The sequence below is a fragment of the Cupressus sempervirens genome, chromosome 5, assembly GCF_028749045.1.
Source record: "Cupressus sempervirens isolate cs-2001-9-10 chromosome 5, ASM2874904v1, whole genome shotgun sequence".
In the NCBI taxonomy this organism is placed as follows: domain Eukaryota; kingdom Viridiplantae; phylum Streptophyta; class Pinopsida; order Cupressales; family Cupressaceae; genus Cupressus; species Cupressus sempervirens.
The window spans coordinates 991,447,168-991,468,318 of NC_143122.1; the positions used below are offsets into that span (position 1 = coordinate 991,447,168).

Sequence of the window (21,151 nt, forward strand, 5' to 3'; positions counted from 1 at the left end):
TAAGCAAGATATTGCAAAATTAGGAAAATTCTCTCAAGATAGCAAATTTGCTAATTTTTTTGGGATTTTTTTCTGAGTAAGCGTATCTTAGCCCTAGTGAGTTACAATTAAAAAATAAATAAATAAATTAGAGAATTTACATTTCATTTGTGTGATTTATTTCAAAAATATTGGTTTTCATCATGACGGGGCCTTCAATAAGAGGCAAAAAGAATGCTACCGCACCGGAGAAATCCTCTGATCAAGATTGGGAAGCAATAGAGGATAGTAATTCCAATGAGGAACTTAGTAAGTTCAAGGAAGAGGTTAAGAGGGATATGTTTGACCTACGAGAAGATATATCAAATATATGAAGCATGTTAAGCACCTATATGAATGAAACAAGGAAGAAGCTCTCAAGCAATCAAGGTGAAACCTTCAAGTCGACTAATAATGACACAAATTTTATTAATCCTACAGGATCTAGGAATTTTTTTTCAAAGGTGGGTATGCGCAAATTTGATGGCAAGGATCCTCTAACATGGATAAATCAAATGGAGAATTTTTTTGAAGTACATCAAATCGCATATGGACAAAAGGTCACGATGGCTTCCTCATATCTAGAACTAGATCAATTCATTTGGTATCATTGGCTTTGTACTCATAGGAGGAAAAAGGGTCTCACTATATTATGGTCAATTTTTACAAAAGAACTCCAAGCACAATATAACAATAGTGTGACAAAAAACTTCTTTAGCCAACTTGCTAAGCTTCAACAAACAATATCAATTAAGGATTATATTCCAAAATTTCAAAATCTATCCTTAAGAGTGGATACAATTATAGAGGAGAACTTGAATGATTTATTCTTGGGTGGTCTCAAGGATCACATTCAACATGAGGTATGCATGTTTTGTCCTAGTTTAGAAAACGAGTCTTTTATATTGGCAAGCAAGGTAGAGGAGAAGTTCTTGATTCCTAGAAAGCAAGGGGCTAATGTGACAAAAGAAAAAGGTTATTCAACACCTTCTCTTCCTCAACCTACTATGTTGACTTCACAAAAAATTGAGCAGAAAAGAGCAAAAGGGTTGTGTTTCAATTGTGATAGCAAATATAGTCAAGAACATAAGTGTAGTGAAAATAAATTGTTCTATATTGAAGATCCAAGTGAGGAAGATGAGGATGAGCCCATATCAGAGGAGGATAGGGAGTTAGGTGAGGAATCACATGATTCTCAGGCAATCATTTCTTTTCATGCACTTTCAAGTTTTAGTGCACCACAAACTCTCAAGGTAGTGGGTTTCTTAAAGAAGTAGAAAGTAATAGTGTTGATCAACTTAGGTAGTACTCATAATTTCATCAACAAAAAGTTGGCAACTCTTCTAAATTGTTTTATATATCCAACCCTAGAGTTTCAGGTTTTGATTGCAGAGGGGGGCACAATTAGTTTTTCAGGGAAGTGTCATAGCATCAAATTATCCATGGGAGATTATCAACTTGATACACCAATGTATGCAATATCCATGGGTGCAACAAATATTGTTTTGGGAGTACAATGGCTTACTACGTTGGGAACAATTGAGATGAACTTCCAAGAATTATTCATGTGATTTCAATCAAAAGGAAAGATAGTGGAGCTAAGGGGATTGGAGGAAAAATCCCCACAAATGGTAAGCTCTCATCAAATGCAAAAGCTTCTTAAGAAAGGTGCAAATGGATTTGTGGCCCAGCTATGTTCATTAGAAGTCTCTCAATCTAATGCTCTTACTCATCTAGATTTACAAGCAATAATTGATTGTCACTTAGTGATTCTTGGAGATATGCCTAAAGGACTTCCTCCTAAGAGGGATCATGACCATGCCATACAACTAGTTTTAGTAGCCAGCCACCAAACATCAGGCCTTATAGGTACCCACATACAAAAAAGTGAGATAGAAAAAATTGTTGAGGAAATGCTAAAGGCATGAATTATAAAGCATAGCCAAAGTGCTTCCTCCTCACTTGTCGTGATGGTGCGTAAGAAGGATGAAACTTGGCACTTGTGTCCAGATTATAGAGTGCTCAATAAGTACACCATTAAAGATAAGTTCCTATTCTAGTCATTGATGATCTTCTAGATGAATTAAATGGAGCTATGTATTTTACCAAGTTAGATCTTAGATCGGGTTATCACCAAATTCAGATTGAGAAGGAAGATACTTGTAAGACAGCATTTCAAACTCATGAGGGTCATTATGAATTTTTGGTGATGCCATTTGGTCTTACCAATGCACCATCTACATTCCACAGTTTCATGAATTCCATTTTTAAGAAGTTCTTGAGAAAGTTTGTTTTAGTGTTTTTTGATGATATATTAATTTATAGCAAGACTTGGGAAGAACATTTGCATCATGTAGATCAAGCATTACAATTACTCGATGATCATCAGCTCTACGCTAAGCCATCCAAGTGTGTTTTTAGTCTTAAGGAGGTGGAGTATTTGGGACACATAATTTTACATGGAGTAAAGGTGGACCCAAACAAAATTAAGGCTATCATGGAATGGCCTATTCCAATAACTATTAAGAAGTTGAGGGGTTTCTTGGGATTGACAGGATACTATAGAAGATTTGTGAAGAATTATGGTCGTATAGTAGCACCCCTTACCACTCTATTGAAGAAGGATTCTTTTCATTGAAATGAATCTGCTAATGTATCATTTGAGCAATTGAAGAAGGCTATGTGTACAACTCCAGTGCTTGCCACTCCAAACTTCACTAAGGAATTCATTGTGGAATGTGATGCTTCTAGAAATGGAATAGGAGTACTCATGCAAGAAGGTCGACCAATTGCTTTTGAGAGTCGCCAATTAAAAGGTAAAAATCAACTCAAACCTATTTACGAGAAGGAAATGCTAGCAATCCTTCATGCAGTTAAAAAATGGAGGCCTTATTTAATGGGTCAACACTTCAAGGTTAAGACAGATCATGATAGCTTAAAACATTTTTTGGAACAAAGACAATTGTCAGAAGAGCAACAAAAATGGGTCACTAAGATGTTGGGATATGACTTTGAAATTGTATACAAGAAAGGGAAGGAAAATATTGTGGCCGATGCACTTTCCAGGAAGGATGAAAAAGATGAAGCCTTACAGTGTGCCCTTTCAATATTATGGGAAAATTGGGTGGTAGAAGCCAAAGAAGAGTGGCAAAATGATGTTGCAACAAGTAATCTCATCCAACAGATAAAAAGTGACTCTAGTAGTTCAGATAAGTTTTGTTTAAAGGGAGATATTCTTTGGTATAAAGAGTGCTTGTACCTCTGCAAGAATTCAACTCTTAAACACAAGATTCTCAAAGAACTACATGAGTCCTCAATTGGTGGTCATTCAAAAATTTTGAAGACATTTCATCGGGTCAAGCAAGACTTTTTTTGGGAACGGCTGAAAGATGATGTTAAAAAATGTGTGGTTGAATGTTTAGTTTGTCAAAGAAATAAGGGGGAAACAATTAAGACACCAGGTCTCTTGCAGCATTTATCTATTCCTAGCCAACGTTGGGAATAGGTATCCATGGACTTCATCATAGGGCTTCCCAAATCTAAAGGTCATAATGCCATCATGGTAGTAGTCAATCGCCTCACTAAATGTGCACATTTCATTGCATTATCACATCCTTTTACAGCAAGTATAGTGGCAAAAGTTTTCTTGGAGAATATCCAAAAGCTACATGGTACACCTAAGGTTATTGTTAGTGATCGTGATCCTATCTTTACTAGTCACTTTTGGAAAAATTTATTCTCATGTTTGGGTACTCAATTGGCTCATAGTTCTTCATACCATCCTCAATCAGATGGGCAAACTAAGGTTGTTAATAAATGTTTGGAAGGATATCTACGTTGTTTCACTTCAGAAAAACAATCTCAATGGGTAGATTGGCTATCTCTTGCAGAATGATGGTATAATACTTTTTTTCATAGCTCATCGAAAATGTCTCCATTTTTGGCACTTTATGGATATCATCCTCCTTCCATCACATCATCATTAAAGGTGTCACCAAGAGTTCAAGCAGTAGAGGACCACTTGCTTCATCAACAACATGTACTTTCAAGACTCGAGAATTTAGCTATGGCATGAAATCGAACAAAACAACAAACAGACCAACATCATAGTGAAAGAAATTTTGATTTTGGGGACTAGGTCTTCTTGAGATTGCAACCTTGTAAACAAATCTCAATGAAGCAACAAAAAAAGAATAATAAGTTGTCTCCAAGATATTATGGACCATACCAAATCATACAAAAGATTGGTAGTGTTGCATACAAGCTTGAGTTGCCAACAACAACAAAGATACATCTAGTCTTTCATGTTTCTTAATTGAATAAGATAATCAGGCAAAATATTCCTACTCAAACAGTACTACTAGAACTTGATGAAAAAGGAAGAATAATTTTGGAACCAAAGTGCATTCTTCAAACGTGTATGAAGAAGCTGAGGAATAGAACCCTGACTCAGTATCTCATCCAATGGAAGAACTTACTAGTTGAAGAGGCCACATGGGAGGATGATGAGTTCATTCAAAAGAATCCACACTTGGTTAGCATTGAGGACAATGCTTCTTTCAAGAGAGGGGGCATGTTACGCCCTTAATATTGGTGTATATAGGGTTATGGATAGTCAACTTGTGGCTATCTTAATCCTTAATTAAGTCATGTTATCATTATTATATTATTGTTTAGGTAGGTAGGTTGACCTAGGTGTTATGTAGAGTTGTGTCTATTCAAACTAAGGATAATTAGGTATATATAGGAGGTTATGAATCTTATTTTAACATCATATTGTGAAGTGTGTTCTCATCGGAGATATTTGGAGGTTGCCCCCTCAAAGTGGCCTATTACTCTCAGTTATTATCAAGTATTTATATAATATTTCATATTATTTCTTCTCATGTGCAAGTTATTTCATTACATTGTTACACCTCGGTTTTGGATTCTTACAAAAAATGAGAAAACAAGGTATCAATCATATTTGAGCATTATTTATTGACGGTATGTATGCGCCTTAATCAAAGCTGCTTGTTAAATGCTTAGAAAGCAGCCGCTGAAACAAGTGTTCTTTAACCATGTGGAGATTGGATGCATTCAAGAGAAGTCTTTATAAATGCATACTTAAGAGTTTGTTAATTGGTCACCTTCTTGGAATAAAGTCCTTATACAATGGCCAATGAAAGACATCATATAATATTCTTTAACTCAAGTCTTTATATTCTAGCAGTTGCAAGATATTAATATTGTGCCTTTGATTTCTGGATTTGATTGTGTGAACAGATATTAATATTTCAAACAAATTCACACATGTAACATTGGACTTTGGGGAACAATCTGTAAATTCTTTTTTTCTTAAAAAGTAAAATAAGAAAACAAGGTATCAATCATAGTTGAACATTATGTATGCAACTTAATCAAGGCTACTTGTTAAGCCCTTGGAAAGCAGCCGCTGAAACAAGTGTTCTTTGCACATGTGAAGATTGGAAGCATTTAAAGAGCAAATCTATAAAAATGCATACTTCAAGAGTTTGTTAATTGGTCATCTTGTTGAAATCAAGCCTTTATACAATGGCAATGAAAGACAAAGGATAATATTCTTGAACTTAAGTCTTCATATTCTAGCAGTTGCAAATAATCAATATTTCAATTAATAAATACACATCTGTAACACTGGATTTTGGGAAGCACTGTAATTTTTTATCCCTAATATGTAAAATGAGAAAACACGGAATCAATCATATTTGAACGTTATTTTTTCAAGTTATGTATGCAACTTAATCAAGGCTGCTTGTTAAATCCTTAGAGAGCAACCGCAGAAACAAGTGTTCTTTGCCCATGTGGACAACAGGTGCATTTAAGAGCAAGTTGTTTTGAATTTATTGACAGCTTAAAAAATAGAAATCCTATAAAGGCTAACAAACATTCCTCCAATAGGTAGATATGACTAGGAAGATAGACATTATCTCCGCATAACAGCCATATAAAGTATAACAGAACATTGGAACCCTAGTTTCTTTTGGCCCAGCCAATAAGTTTTTCATTGTTAAATGGCACCCAATTCTTGTAGCCAGCTAGTGTGTAGTGGGCATGGATCAGGACGTCCACTCGAAATGGCTTGTTTTGAAATTGAATAAAACCATCCATTTCTCCATTTGAACTGTGAAAAAATATAAAATTAGTTAGCTTTACATTCCAGCATTATAGACTTTGTTTGAGTGACATTTTACCAAGAAACCTTGCTTTTGCATGTATGATACTTAATGATGTGAAACTCTGATGTTAGAAAACATGACTTCATAAAGTTCTTTTGGAGTTGATTATTAGAAAAGCTAAGCAATTAGTGAACATTTCAAACTATATTCAAAGTTGATAAGTGGGAGATATTTTCACAGCAAGTCCAATTGTGATATTGCTGTCAGGATTCAACTGTGTAGTTTTGAGTCAAACTCATTGACCCATGTTAAAGACACTAGCAATGGCAGATCTATAAAATTTAAATATGAAATAAAATATTTTACGTCACCCAAAAGAAGAAATTAAATAATTTATTTTACATTGCCCAAAAAAGATGATAATTTAAATGTGAAAATAAATATTTTACATCACCCAAAAAAGATGCCATTGCAAATACTAGTGTTCCTCTTGCTAAAGCACTAAGAATCAATTCTACACAACGGAAAAAAAAGGCTTTTTGTCTTTAAAAATACTCATACACTGGACATCTACTTTCAATTGTCTTCAAGCAAAACGATATTCTGCTGAACGGAGCAGTAGAACACAGAACAGCATCACTACAAGGAGCCTTAAATTCTTGGCATGGTAAAGTTTATCCTCGCCAATCAAAATGTAATAGAAAACGTAAAAAAATAGTTGTGGGTGCACTGTTCCATTAGTCAGTAATTTAAACGTAAGTATTGTAGAGCATAAGTACAGGGAATATGGAAGAGAATAGCAGCAATATTTTATGAACCAAACTTCAATTTGATTTATAAAAAGCTTTTAAGAGGTATATGTATTGCTAAAACCAAATATAAATGGCATCGTGAGTTATTGGATAATTGGATTTTGAAAGCTGGGACTTATTGTACTTGCCGTAGGCTAGTACTATTGCATTCACTTCAACAGATTAGTGCATTAGTTTATAATATATCAACCAATCACAATGAATAAATCAACTATTTATAAAGTTTATATATTAATTTATTAATATAAATTATTATTGAAACTATTTATCTTAATAATGATTGGCTCATTTCATTTGGTCTTATAAGACCCCTTTTTTCGGATGCTCCTCCATATTGATTTATTTTTGGCTGGCTATATTTTAGGTAGCATGCTTTATTACCATTTCATATTTCTAATTCTTGATAAAATTATTTACAAATTTACCTTATAGTTACTTCTACTATTACTATTTAAATTTAGGTTTTGATTAAGATTCAATTTATGTTATTTTTTTTAATATAACCTATATTATATTATATTGTAATATTTTTTATAATACTAAATTTATACAATATATAATTAAAAAAAAATAGTGTACATCTATTTTTAAATGTTTCATTTACTATATCAATTAATTATTATAATATTGAATAAATATTTCTATTGCAATGCATTTTACGGCAAGTACATGCCACTACGTGGCACTCGTTTCAAATACATCTAAATGCTGGGTGATATCACCTGAGTTATTTTATTTTGCCTTGGAGTTATTGAAATAACATATATTTTTAATTTAAAATTTGTTTTATAGGTTCTTATTTTTATATATTTAATTCACTGGTAGTGCATATATTGATAATATTGTCAAAATTGATTAGACTAGAAGCATTTTATTATATAATTACAATAACTAACCAGAACAATATGATCTTATCAATATATTTGCTGTATTAACTTTTAAATATCTAGATTAGAAATAATAATAATAAATTTTTTAAATTACATTTAATAAATACTTATTAGAAATTATATAGGGATAACTTTTAAAAACAAAAACATGCTAAATGTGTGTTTAGTGTAATTTTGAAAAGCCAGCAATAGAGTTAGTTTTAAGGGGAGATTGAAGAGCACACAATTGTGCTAAGACTGGTGGGAGGTAGGGGGAAGGGGAGGGGTTGAATCCATAAAACAACAAATTTTATCAATTACAACTTTATTAATCGTTATAGTACCATTCACTAAATTCCAATAATCATGCACATAAAAACATTGTGACATAATTTTTTATGTGGAAACCCTCATGGGAGAAAATCACAACAAATAATCTCATTTTTGTAGCTTTGTAGGCACCAATCCACTAGAAGCACAAACTCTCACTTCTGAATTTGTAGGCACTAACCTACTAGAAGCACCAAATCCCACTGCTAAGCACGAACTTAGTGAGAGACACCAATCCCTAACTTAGGAACCCTAACATCCAAATAATAGTTCCACCTTATATGTTGCTTTATCAACATATGATATGCAACTACAATTGCTATCTCAAGGATCTCTACAATGCACTCTACCTGAACAACTCTTCTCAAAAGTCTGATTATAATTATGCATAATCTTTTACAAGATGATCAATAATGTGTTGTCACAAGTGTCCTTCCATTCTCTAGTGTAGCCACAAGTTCTTTTGTTGTTACAACATCTATTCTGCCCATTACTTTTGTAGTTACAACTTCCTATTGTGTCCACTGTATGTAGGTTTCCCCTCTCGCTTTCCCTTGCATAGGGTTATTGGACAATAATATTACTGGGATCCAAATTGTAGTAAACAAAGGAAAGGTCTTTCTCCTCTTCCCAAACTCATACTTGAGTTGTGGTTGTAAGTTCAACCCAATCTTGATGTACGTTGTGTGAAGTTTTTCTCGTGTTTTGTGAGTGGCATATGTTTTTCAACCCTTAAGGCCTTTGATGTAAAGGGTTCAACACCATAGCTCACTACCTGTCTAATTAAAAACATTTTAGATATAAATAGATATCTTCAATGGCACCCCATCTCTTATCCTTTCCTTTCAATGCTTCAAAAAACCCTCACATATTTCAATGGTCAACCATGGTGATTATTTATCAAAGGGAGATTGTGGATATTTTGTGTGCAACATTTCACAACAAAGATCTCTCTTTCATGTTGGCTTCTCTTCCTAGACTTGATTTAAACCTTGGTTCTAACATTTTGGCTGGTGTTGTGCTTGTGATTCCCTTTGTTGTTGGTGGTTGAAACTATGCAAATTACAACTGACACTATTGAGGAAGAAAAATTGTCACATCCCTTATGCCAAGCCTACTTGGTGATGTCAATGGAAGAAATGTGGTGAGAACCAGGACTTCCATCAATGTAGGGGTCTCCTATGTAGATTTGACAACCAAGGTTTCTTATGGTTTTTGTTTATCAAGTAGTTTTTATTTCTATCTTTAGTTCACAATTGTTTCTTTTTAAAGCATAGTCTTTGTTCAATATAACTACAACAACATAGATTTACCATAACACAGTATTAGAGTGGGTTGATGGGATTTCACAAAATTTGACAAAATTTATAAGAAAAGATCGAGCCTCTTTTAATTTGGAATTTTTTTCAGAAAATTATTTTTCAAATTTTTAAAATAAAAAATAGTTAGAGGTATTTTATGAAATTTGTGGTTTGTCTTCAAAGTCTTTTGCTGAAAATCACAAGTCTAGTTGAGGATTTTGATTGTGTGATTTCCTTGTTTGGGAAAAAGTCCTGATTTTTGAAGGTTGAATATATTTGCATGTTGCTTACTTGCATGTGTTGTTTTACAATGCAAAGCCTCATGTTTGTCGCATGAAGGTTTCTTTGATGGGTTTCCATAAATTTTTCCCTTCAAAAATTATTTGATGAGCTTTCACTAATTTTTCCCTCAATTTTTTTTGATTTTATAATTTGCAAAGTTGTGTGGGATTCCTTTAGGGGTCTATAAATTTTTCCTCAAAAATTATCGGTTGGATTTAACAATTGTTTCCTAAAAATGATCCTTTGTATTTTGATCCATGTCTCAATTTTTTTTGTCTAGCTTTGGTCAATTTTTAACCTAAAAAATTGTCTAATTTTCTTGAATTTTCTCCTTGAAAAATTATGGCTTTTTGCAATCTTTTTTAGGACATCATGCTCATCTACAAAGCCATTTTTTTCTCAAAATTGTGCTAGTTGTTCTGAGTGTTTGTCGTTTTGAGTGTTTTTCTTTGTCTCCAAGGAAGAGAAACTTTGTCATCCAACATCAAGTTGGATGTTTTGTGATGACTTCTGGTCAAATGTTTTTCCAATTCTAAGAGGGTAATAGCAAGGCTCATCTTCGTGGCAGAGCTCATCTTAGAAGCAAAGTGAATGACATAGTCTTGTCTCTTCTTGCAAAGCTTTCTGAAGAAGGGGACACCCTTCTTTGTTCTTTTTTAGATGGATTTTTGGCTTTTTGGTCATTTACATTTTACATTTTTTAGATGGATTTGGCTTTTTGGTCATTTACTGGTACGAGTGTTCAGGCTAGCCAGCCTCAAGGAGGCCATTGATGTTACATTTAGATTGGACACCCCTCCTACTCCTTATTAGGCAAATAAGAAAACTTTCAAGGATTCTCAACCTCCCCAAAAGGCCAACACTTCCCAAGGCAGAGGGGGACCACCTAGGATGGACCAAGAGTCGAGGAATGTGTAGAGGAAGAAGAAACTATGCTTCTCCTGTAAGGAGCCGTGGGAGCCTAGACATCAATGCCTTGGTAAAGGCAAGGTTCATTTGATAGAGGTGACATCTAAGACAGGCGATGAGGAGATACCTAATACTGATACTGAGGATAGTCTGGAGGAGGTTGAGCAGGAACACCCACAATTAGAGCTAGACACTCCAGAGCCTTTGGCGTCAGCTAAAGTGACTATGGCTACTCTCCAGTTATCCTAGATTTCATGCCTTTCATTTGATTGGTACATTGAGAGGCCAGTGGGTTATGAGCTTTAATAGACACAGGTGCCACGCATAACTTTATTGACCAGAAGCTAGTTGATAGGCATGGGTTCGAGTCTGAGTTTGTTGATTTTAATATGAAGGTTGCAGACGGTGCCATTTTGAGCTGTACTCGAAGGATTCCTCAGCTTAGCATCTAGATGGGAGACTATACTCTGAGAAATGATTTTAATGTACTACCGCTAGAGGATTATGATGTAGTTTTGGGCATACAATGATGATAGGGTATTGGGTGATACATAGTTGACCACCATCGCATGCAGCTGGAGTTTCTTTCTGGAAGGAAGAAGACTATCTTGAGGGTGGCTTCAAATGGTGGTCCTAAGGAGGTAACTTCCCGTAGGATGGAAATTATCATTCGTCGTGATGACATACTTTGGGCTATACGTTGTTTTGTGAAGTCCAAAATACCTACACCTTAGGATGGCAGGGCCTTTCATGTAGACATACAGTCAATGATGGACCGGCATGGTCGTGTCTTTGGTGACATACCTCCTGGTGTACCCCCCGATAGAGGTTTCGAGCATGGGATAGAGATGGAGGATGGGGCTAAGCCCGTGAACATACAAGGATGAGGTTGAGAGGACCATCCATGAGTTACTGGATATGGGATTCATTCGCCCTAACTCTAGCCCTTTTGCTTCTTCTGTGGTGCTTGTTAAGAAGAAGGATGGGAGTTTACGGCTGTGTATTGATTATAGAGCCTTGAACAAAAAGATAATCAATAATAGATACCTCATTACACACATTGATGAGTTGTTAGATGCGCTGAATGGAGCTATCTACTTCTCGAAGATTGATCTCCATTCAGGTTATCATTAGATTTGTATGTAGGATGAGGACATGCACAAGACTACTTTCCATTGTCACTATGGGCACTATGAGTTTCTACTGATGCCTTTTGGGCTCACTATTGCACCTGCCACCTTCCAGTATGAACCACATCTTCAACAAGTAGTTGAGGAAATCGATTCTAGCGTTTTTTTATGACATATTGATTTACAACCGGACATGGGAGGATCATCTCAAACACATTGAGGAGGTGCTTGGCATCATGGAGAGTCAGTCTCTATTTGCTAATTTGTCCAAATGTGAATTTGGACTCAGAGAGATTTTATACTTGGGTCACATGATCAGTGCAAGGAGAGTGAAAGTGAATGAGGAGAAGATTCAGGCGATTCATGATTGGCCCTCTCCTAGGAACATTACGAAGTTGTGTGGGTTCCTTGGTTTATGTGCCTATTATAGGAGCTTCGTGAGGGGATTCTCTCAGTTAGTAGCACCTTTAGTAGATCTCACGAAGAAGGGAGCCTTTAGATGGACAAAGCCGACGTGGAGTCTTTGAGAAACTCGAGGAGGTTATGAGCACTTGTCTAGTTTTGGCACTACCTGATTTCTCACAGCCATTTGTACTTGAGTGTGATGCTTCAGGTGAAGGCATAGGGGCGGTGTTGATGCAGAACAGACACCCCATTGTCTACGAGAGTAGGAAGCTGCAGGATAATGAGAGGTTGTATTCCACATATGACAAGGAAATGTTGGCTATCATGCATGCATTAGCTAAATTTAGATAGTATCTTGTTGGCTTCGTGGTAAGGACAGACCATAATAGTTTGAAGCATTTCCTTGATCAGAATGAGCTTCATGATAGGCAACAAAAGTGGGTAAGCAAGGTGCAGGCATATGATTTTGACATAGAGTTCATCAAGGGAAAGAGCAATACTGTTGTTGATGCACTTTCCGAGAAGCCATCATTTTTAGCCCTATGTTCATTGAGCAAGATTTCGGCAGATTGGAAGACAAATTTTAGTTAAGTATATGGGTTGACACAGGATAATGGATATAGTATAGTGGATGATGTCATCTACTACAATGGTAGGGTCTACCTTGTTCCTGAATCACAGTTGAAGGAGCACATTTTGCATGCTTACCATGATACTCCTACAACAAGGCATCTAGGTTATGGTAAGACCTATAGGGCGGTATGGGAGAGATTCTCTTGGAAGGGTCTCAAGGATGATGTCTTATGCCATGTTCGTGAATGCATGACTTGTGAGCAGAACAAGTCAAAGCATACTTTTTCGGCTAGATTGTTCCAACCTCTGCCTATACTGGAGCAGAAGTGGACAGGGATATCTATGGACGTCATTACAAGTCTTCCTCGAATTCAAGGGAAGGACTGTATTTATGTTGTGGTGAATAGGTTGACTAAGTATGCCCACTTCTTTCCTATTGCAACAAACTTCACAGCTTCATAGGTAGCTGAGTTGTTTTTCATAGAGATATTTAGACTCCATGGTCTCCCCAAGACCATAGTGAGCGACAAGGACAGCAAGTTCATGAGTTCCTTCTAGTAGGAACTTTTCAAACTAGCAAGCACAAAGTTGACCCCCAGCACTAGCTACCATCCTCAAACGGATGAACAAACTGAGGTAGTTAATAAGTGGGTGGAGGGGTATCTGCACTACTATGTGTTAGGACAGCAGAAGGCATGGGTGCATTGGTTGTATTTGGGTGAATATTCTTATAATACAACGCACCACATGTCCATTGACATGACTCCCTTCATAGCTCTTTATGGCTACGAGGCATTATCTTTTGTTGATTTGGCTTTCAATGATAGCAGAGTTCCCTTGGCATAAGATTAGTTGCAGGACAACCAAGATATCATGAGATCTCTCAGGGAGAACTTGCAGCATGCTCAAAATCAGCAGAAGATGTACGCTGATTGGCACAGGACAGAGAGAGCATTTGAGGTGGGTGACATGGTTTTCCATTGTCTACACCCTTACAAACAAAGCACACTTAAATAGGGACGAGCTGAGAAGCTCAAACCTTGTTTTTATGGACCTTACAGAGCACTCAAGTGAGTTGGAGAGGTGGCCTATGAGATCGAATTACCACCAAATAGTAAGGTTCATAATGTGTTCCACATGTCATGCCTAAAGAAGGCACTAGGGCAGCATATTACAACATCAAGCGATTTACTCCCTTTGGATGAAGAGGGTAAATTGACTTTAGTCTATGAGGAGATTTTGGAGGTCAGGGAGAGACAATTGAGGAGTAGAGTGATTTGGGAGTACTTGGTGAGCTGGAGAGGTCTACCCATAGAGGACGCCACCTGAGAGGGTGAGTCCATTTTGCAGCATCCAGTGTTGCAGTTCCTTCTGGGCAAGCATCTCCAAGAGGGGAGGACTGCCATGTCCCCTCTCTAGTCTAACTAGTAAAGTCATGAGAGTTGGCTTATTATTGGAGTCTCGTAGGCTAGCAGTGGTGGATAGAGACTCGTACTGGATACTTAGTGACCAAAGTTGGTTCTACAGTTAGTTTGAGAGCCGGTCAAGGCAATTCCTTAATTTTAGGGATTTCCCTAAAATTTAAGAGATTGTGGCTATGATCAGATTTGAGGCTCCTTAGGACAAGTATATGGTTTCAGTTTTAGGGTGACAAGGTATATTCCCTAGTTTCTAGGAGCATCCCTAGTTTTTTAGCGATGGGACTGCCAATTGGCCCACATTGCCCGGCATCAGTCACAAGTAGGTGACAAGACCAGTTCACTGGTTATTTGGTTGGTTTGGCTTTCCAGTTAAATAAGAGGAAATATTTTTATATTTCCTATGTTTGTGTTTCAATAAATTAAAATAAAGCTTTTTATATAGGTAGGCCTATGTGTTATAGCTCGTTGGAAAGATCTTCAATTATTATAACTTATTTTCATTATCCGGAGACCTTCGAGCACCTAGAGTTATGTTATTTAAGGAAAGGGTGTTCTTCCTATACATAAAGGCTTTTTAATTGAGAAGATGCCATTTTATAATAAAGGGAAAAACATATTCTCCCTTTAGGGTTCGATTGGCTTTGAGAGGGAGATAAAAGGAGATGTTGGCTCATTCTTTCATCATCTTTTACATCTTCATTCTTGGTTTTTTTATTTTTCTCTAAGAAGCGATTCTAGAGGAGTGGAATGCAAACTCTAGAGCCTGGCTATTGGGATGCAAACCCTAATAGATGGTTTCAACAACATTTTACAATATTGTTTCAGCAGTTGACAAAGACTGTTAAGTTCAACATTTGGGGGTGCTTGTGCATTACATGTTTGGGGTCTTGTTTGGCATGTTGGGGTCTTTTTGCTGCCTTGGCGTGACTATAACAGCCATACGGTTGTCTTTCAGCTGGCACGTGGTTTGTTGGTTGGCTTACATCAGCCATCTCTACCCTTTTGGTGCGTGGCTGGTCCATTCTTGCAGCTGGCATCATCATTCCTTGTTTGTAAACACCTTTAGTGGCATATTGATTGCATATCTTGTTTGGTACAATTTGTAGCTATTTTAGTTGACTAAATATTATATTATTGCGCATTGTTTCCAGTCTATTTCTTAATTGTTGTTGTTGTTAATTATTGTTTTACTTATATCTAGGAAATACAAAAAAAAGAAACAATCCTTTTGCAACTTCTGTCTAATTCTCTAAGATCACAAGGAAAGCACAAGAAAGTCTATTATTTTAATTAAAATTTATAGAAATTTAGTGGAAGGATCCTTTTGGGATCTTTCAATATGTGTGTGTGTGTGTGTGCACATTATATATACAAAAAAAAAGAGAAATGTGCATAATTGCAAAACTTAGTCATTTCACAGTATGAATATATGTTGCTTGATCATTGATCAATGCCAAATGTCAAAAATAAACATCAAATACCCATTCATTAATATATGTTCATGATTGTAAAGATAATCATACATTGAATTAATAAATTGCAAAACGAATTTCAAAACATAGAGTAGTTCATCAAATAATGAAGCTTGAAACATAATGATAAATGACAAGTGTTTAATAGTTAATCAATGATCATAGTATCAAATGCCCTTCAAAGATCAAATCGATCATTAAACAATGCGGGATCAATGGCTTCATCCCCAGATGCAACTATATCTAGATCCTCATCGTCGAAACAAACAATCTCTACAACCTTCTCTTGAACTTGCAAAATGGGTACACCAGAGAAAATGAGAGATTAAATCATGTTTATTATTAGGTTCCTTTTAGGGTTGCATTAAAAAAATAGTTTTTAAAAACATAATTTTAAGTTGTTTTATTTCATTTTTTTGGATCCTACTGTTGCGGTTCCTCTTGGGTTCGCTCGGGTTCGTATCAATAAGAATTCGAATGGACCCATAGTCCAAAATCCGGACCCTATCCAAACTCGTAGTAAACTCAGATGCAAATATGGACCCAAGCGAACCTAAACCTGAATCCGGGTTGTAGGGTGCGAATCCAATAACAGAGAGTTTTTATATTTGTCTTTAGTTCACAATTGTTCTTTTAGAAACATTGTATTAAAATATTATTATTTGTTTCTCTAATAGTTATCTTAGTTAGCCTTTAGTTTATTAGGTAGTTTTTACTTCCATCTTTAGTTCACAATTGTTTCTTTTAGAAACATCGTCTTCAATATATATAAGGAGCTGTCATCTCCTTTGTTTAATACAACAACAACAACATGGATTTACCATAACACATTGAAATATCTAAGACTCTTCATAGGAATATGGCTTTGATTGTAAGGAAAAGGCTTTGGACTCAACCTCTTGAAGGGTCTCCCTTTTAGATGTAAAAGATGCTTATCCATTAGTCAAATGGATACAAATTGTCCTCTCTCAATGAAGGGCACTACTTTGTGGAAAAATGCTAATGAAGATCACTTGACTATTCTCTGTTGGATAGCTTCTCCCAAGCTAAGGATGATCCCATGGCTTATAGTGTGGCTCTAACATGCCCTTAGAATCTTATTAGGGAGCCTCCCACCCAAAGCTTGATATTGTCTAAGTGGAATCTTGAGTTCCCAACTCTTATCTTTTATATGTTGTTGTATTATGCAAATAGGATGCAACTATATCTCTCTTTTGGCATACTATTAATCTATTGATTTTGCTAGCTTTGGCATCTTTTAATGTGCCTTATGGTAGATTCCATAAAAGGTTTTTTCCCATCAAAAGAAATACTTTATTTTATAATTTTAAGTTGGCATTACAATAAAGTCATTTTATTGACTTGTGACTTCTAATAATGCTTATTTTATTGGAGTAACTTTTAATCAAATTAATTAAAATAAAGTCACCCTCTTAATATTTAGTTTATTTGGACAACTTAAAAATAACTAACCTACTTAATTTATTTTGTCTAAATTTGTGGACATTACAGTCCTCCCTTCCCAGAGATTGCTTGCCCTCAAGCAACCCACACTTGCATGTTGAAATCATATGTTTGGATCCCATGTCAACCTCATGATCATTGATTTGCCAATCCATTGCACTCCTTTGATAATAACAACATTACCATGCCTAGAATAGTGAAGCAACTCATTACACATGCTTTGAATCCTCTTTACATCTTCTATGTTATGATGCACAAAATCTGCCCTCTTACTAGTTGCATCATCAACCCATGTCTCATGACTATCTGTGTCATGTCCCCATTTTGGAGGCAATTTGATTTAATTAATTTAATTAATTAGGTTGTCCAAAATAATGAATATTTTATGAGGATGACTAATTAATTATTTTAATTAAATAAATAAGTGATATTAAGTTAATTATTTATAAAGTTATCAAATAAATAAATATTAAAGTGACTTGAATTATAAAATATTTTATAAAGTCACTTAATAGATAAAATAAAATAATGTTCTAGAAGCTTCTGGAGAAAGTGGAGGAAAAAGAATAAATAAAGAATAAATAGGCACCCCGGGCTTCATTCTAATGATCCAGATGATTTGTTGTTGATGTTGATGTTTGTTGATGTGCATTGTGGAGCCTAGGGTTTCTGCAGTAGTCACAACTGGCCATTGAGAACGAAAACTCTCAATTGGTATGCAATTTTGAGGGTGTGAAATATCACTTGAATTATTGCAGCTGGGAGGAAGATACTTCAGTCTTCTATTTGTGCTACATTGAGAAAAAAGCAGTTCAAAAAAGCAGTTCGAAAAAGCAGGCCGAAAAAGCAGTTCGAAAAAGCAGGCCGAGACAGCAGTCAAAAAAAGCAGGCCGAAAAAGCAGAACCGAAAAAGAAGGCCGAAAAAGCAGGCCCGGAAAAGCAATCCGAAAAAGCAAATTCGAAACAGCAAAGAAAATTATTACAGCCATCTACAATCAGGGGCAGCAGCTAGAGAGGCACAACTTGGGCACTTGAGGAGTTTATTTTCTGTTCAATGGTATTGCAATACATCTATTCTCTAAGGCGACTTCATATGCTAGGTCTGATGTGTATTTTCATAGTTGCCTTTCACTATAGAGTGTTGTTGTAATTGTCATTTCGTATCAGACCTATCATTCATTAATAGATATATCATTCATTTTTACATTCCTCACAATAGTATCAGCAATCCATGGCTTTAGTTGTATTTAATCATGCATGTGATTAGCGTACTGCTGTAAGGGAGTATTGAAGTTAGATATTTAGTATTGCATTAGTTTTCATTGGCAGCTGTAGGTGCATATTACTTTACCAACAATCATCATATTTTGATATCATTGTAAATGCCAAGAGTCTTGGCTAACTTAATATGAATATTGTATTGGATACTCATTCTCAATCAAGGAGATACAATTGCTGGTCATTAATAGTTGTCTTTGAGCATTAATATATCATTTTTTATCAGCCAGTTAGCTTGCATACCAACTGTTTGTTAAAATACCAATTGGCTGTAGGTGATCACTTTCATGATTAGAACTCATATATGCATTCACTATTGCCAAAATTAGTTGCATATTTATGTTAGGTCATTGTTTAGACAATTCAGAGTCTTTTGTAAGCATTCTCTTTGAGGCAAATCCAAACAAGAATCACTGCAACACTCTGAAAAGTTATATCAGTCATATGACCCCTTGCTTGCAAAGTGTTTGACGAAATGTCAAACCACTGAAGCATAAAGATTTTTGGTGTTTGAAGAAGTTATAACCTGTTGGGGTTATTACAATCTGCCCAAACTTAAATACCAAAATTGGTTCGCCAATCTGTTGCTCTCCTCTATTAATAACAATATGAACATGCCTGGAATTGTGAAGCAACTCATCACACATGCTTTGAATACTCTTTACATCTCCTATGCTGTGATGCACAAAATCTGCCATCTTACTGGTTGCATCATCAACCCATGTTTCATTACTATCTGCCCAAACTTGAAAACCAACATTAGGTGACCCCAAAACATTGTCTTCTCTATAATTATGGGCTGCATTGATGTCATGTCTTCAAATTTTACAAGCACTTCTTCATTGAAAACTTCATACTCAACACTCACGGACTCCTCTACATTAGTTATTTCAAGTGTAAGGGTTGCAAACGCATGAGATGATAAAGTAAACTATTGCAGTCCCAACTCATAATTTTGACTTCTTTGCTTTCTTTGGAGTCATCAATCACCATTGGTCTTGCAAATCTTTCCATACCGAAAGCTTTTATTCCAGTTTTTCAAATGTCCCTGATTACCATGTCGTGCATTTTCTTCATGTGTACAAATTGTCTCATTATTGAAATCAACTATCACACTAGAAGATGAATTGTGATCATCCAAATAATCTATATCAATCTCATGCTTAACATCAAGAGAAATTTCCCTTATAAGATCTTGTGAATCTTTTCGCAAAGATGCTGAAGCCTTATGTCCTCATCAACCAAATTTGCATGTTTATTCAAATTCTTCATGTAGATTTTTGCATACCTCCTTTGAATTTTCTTTCCTCTTATGTTGTTTAGAACATGTTGATGATTGTTCTCTTTCTGGTACAAAAGTAGGTCCAAGTGGTCTGTCTGAGATTGTTGTAGTAGCTCTACCAGTACTGTGCCTTCTACTATTCTCACTTCTTGACCTTCTTGATCGTGAACGATCCAATCTGATTTGACACATGGCTTCAATCATATGATCTTGTAACTGCTGCAACATTTGTTGATGTTTTTTTTGGCAACAGTAGTCAAGAAATCATTAAGTTGATTATTCAAGAATCAATACCCTTGATAGGCTTTCTTCTCTCCTTTCATCCATTTCTCCCATGACTCCCAAAATGTGTTTTGCTCTACTCCTAGTGTAATACCTTTGTGAACCAATCTTTTGAGGGTTCACAAACCCACAAATAATAATTTTGACATAGTGAAAAATCTAACAAGCAATTGAAAAATCTATTTGGCAACTAAAAACGATGACATGCAATTGAAAAACCTGCCATACAACTAAAAAAGCTGGCATACAAAGCAAATCCACTAACCAAGATAACTAATAAATGATATACAATGGTATCCCTCTTCATAAATTGCATCTAAACTAACATGCAAGAGCAGCAAACTCACATGCAACCATTTGTCTTGATGTGCAACTGAAATCATGATATGCAATTGAAACCCTCACAGCCTACTAGGGTCACTGTGCTCTGATACTACTGAAATATCTTGAACCAATATATCATCTCAAATTGGTTGTGGGTTTCAATTCTTGACATGTTTTGCATCATTTCACTGCAAAATAACATGCAAACATGTCAACTAAACATGCAAAGGAAATGATACAGATTTCCATGATTTCAAAGATTATCAAAAATGGTTCTAATATAAAACATCCATGGTTGTTACATCAAATATGTTGTTATAATGCTAGAACTTCAAAATCATCAAAGCCCCTGTGAGATATGATCATTTGTAGTGGGATAGACATCCACAAAACTAAACAATGTAATGCACTTGTGAATCCTTAAGCAAATCCAAGGGGGTTGATTTGGGTTCTCGTCCAGATCACCAAACCATCTAGGGTTTTCCTCCTACAGATTTACTAAGCCTTCAAGCAAAGCTTCATGCTCACAGAGAAAAATACTCAAAATAAAAATAACGATCTTTGAAATGTCTTCACAATTCTCTTTTTCCTCCTTTTGGAATATAGCCTTTTCCCTATTCATGTCTTTTATTTCATTTCCTTCTAAAAAACAACTTTATATTATAATTTAAAGTTGACAAAATAATAAAGTCATTCTGTAAATTTAGTGACTTCTAATAATACTTATTTATTGAAGTCTTTTGTAATTAAATTAATTAAAATGAAGTCATCCTTTTAATATTTAATTTATTTGGACAACTTTAAAATAATTTACTTAAGTTATTTTGTCCAAATTTTGTAACAGTACACTTAACCTAACAAT

At 35.4% G+C, this 21,151-nt stretch overlaps 1 protein-coding gene across 2 annotated transcripts in view; it reads right to left on the reverse strand.

Moving 5' to 3' along the window:
- Positions 1-5,678: 5,678 nt before the first annotated feature.
- Positions 5,679-21,151, reverse strand: part of LOC149559253 (nuclear protein) — a 108,909-nt gene continuing 93,436 nt past the window's right edge. For both annotated transcript variants that reach the window (XM_089833181.1, XM_089833180.1), the window contains one exon: positions 5,679-6,160. In XM_089833181.1, the coding sequence (XP_089689307.1) occupies positions 6,047-6,160 (114 nt within the window). In that variant the 3' untranslated portion in view covers positions 5,679-6,046. The remainder of the gene's footprint in view (positions 6,161-21,151) is intronic.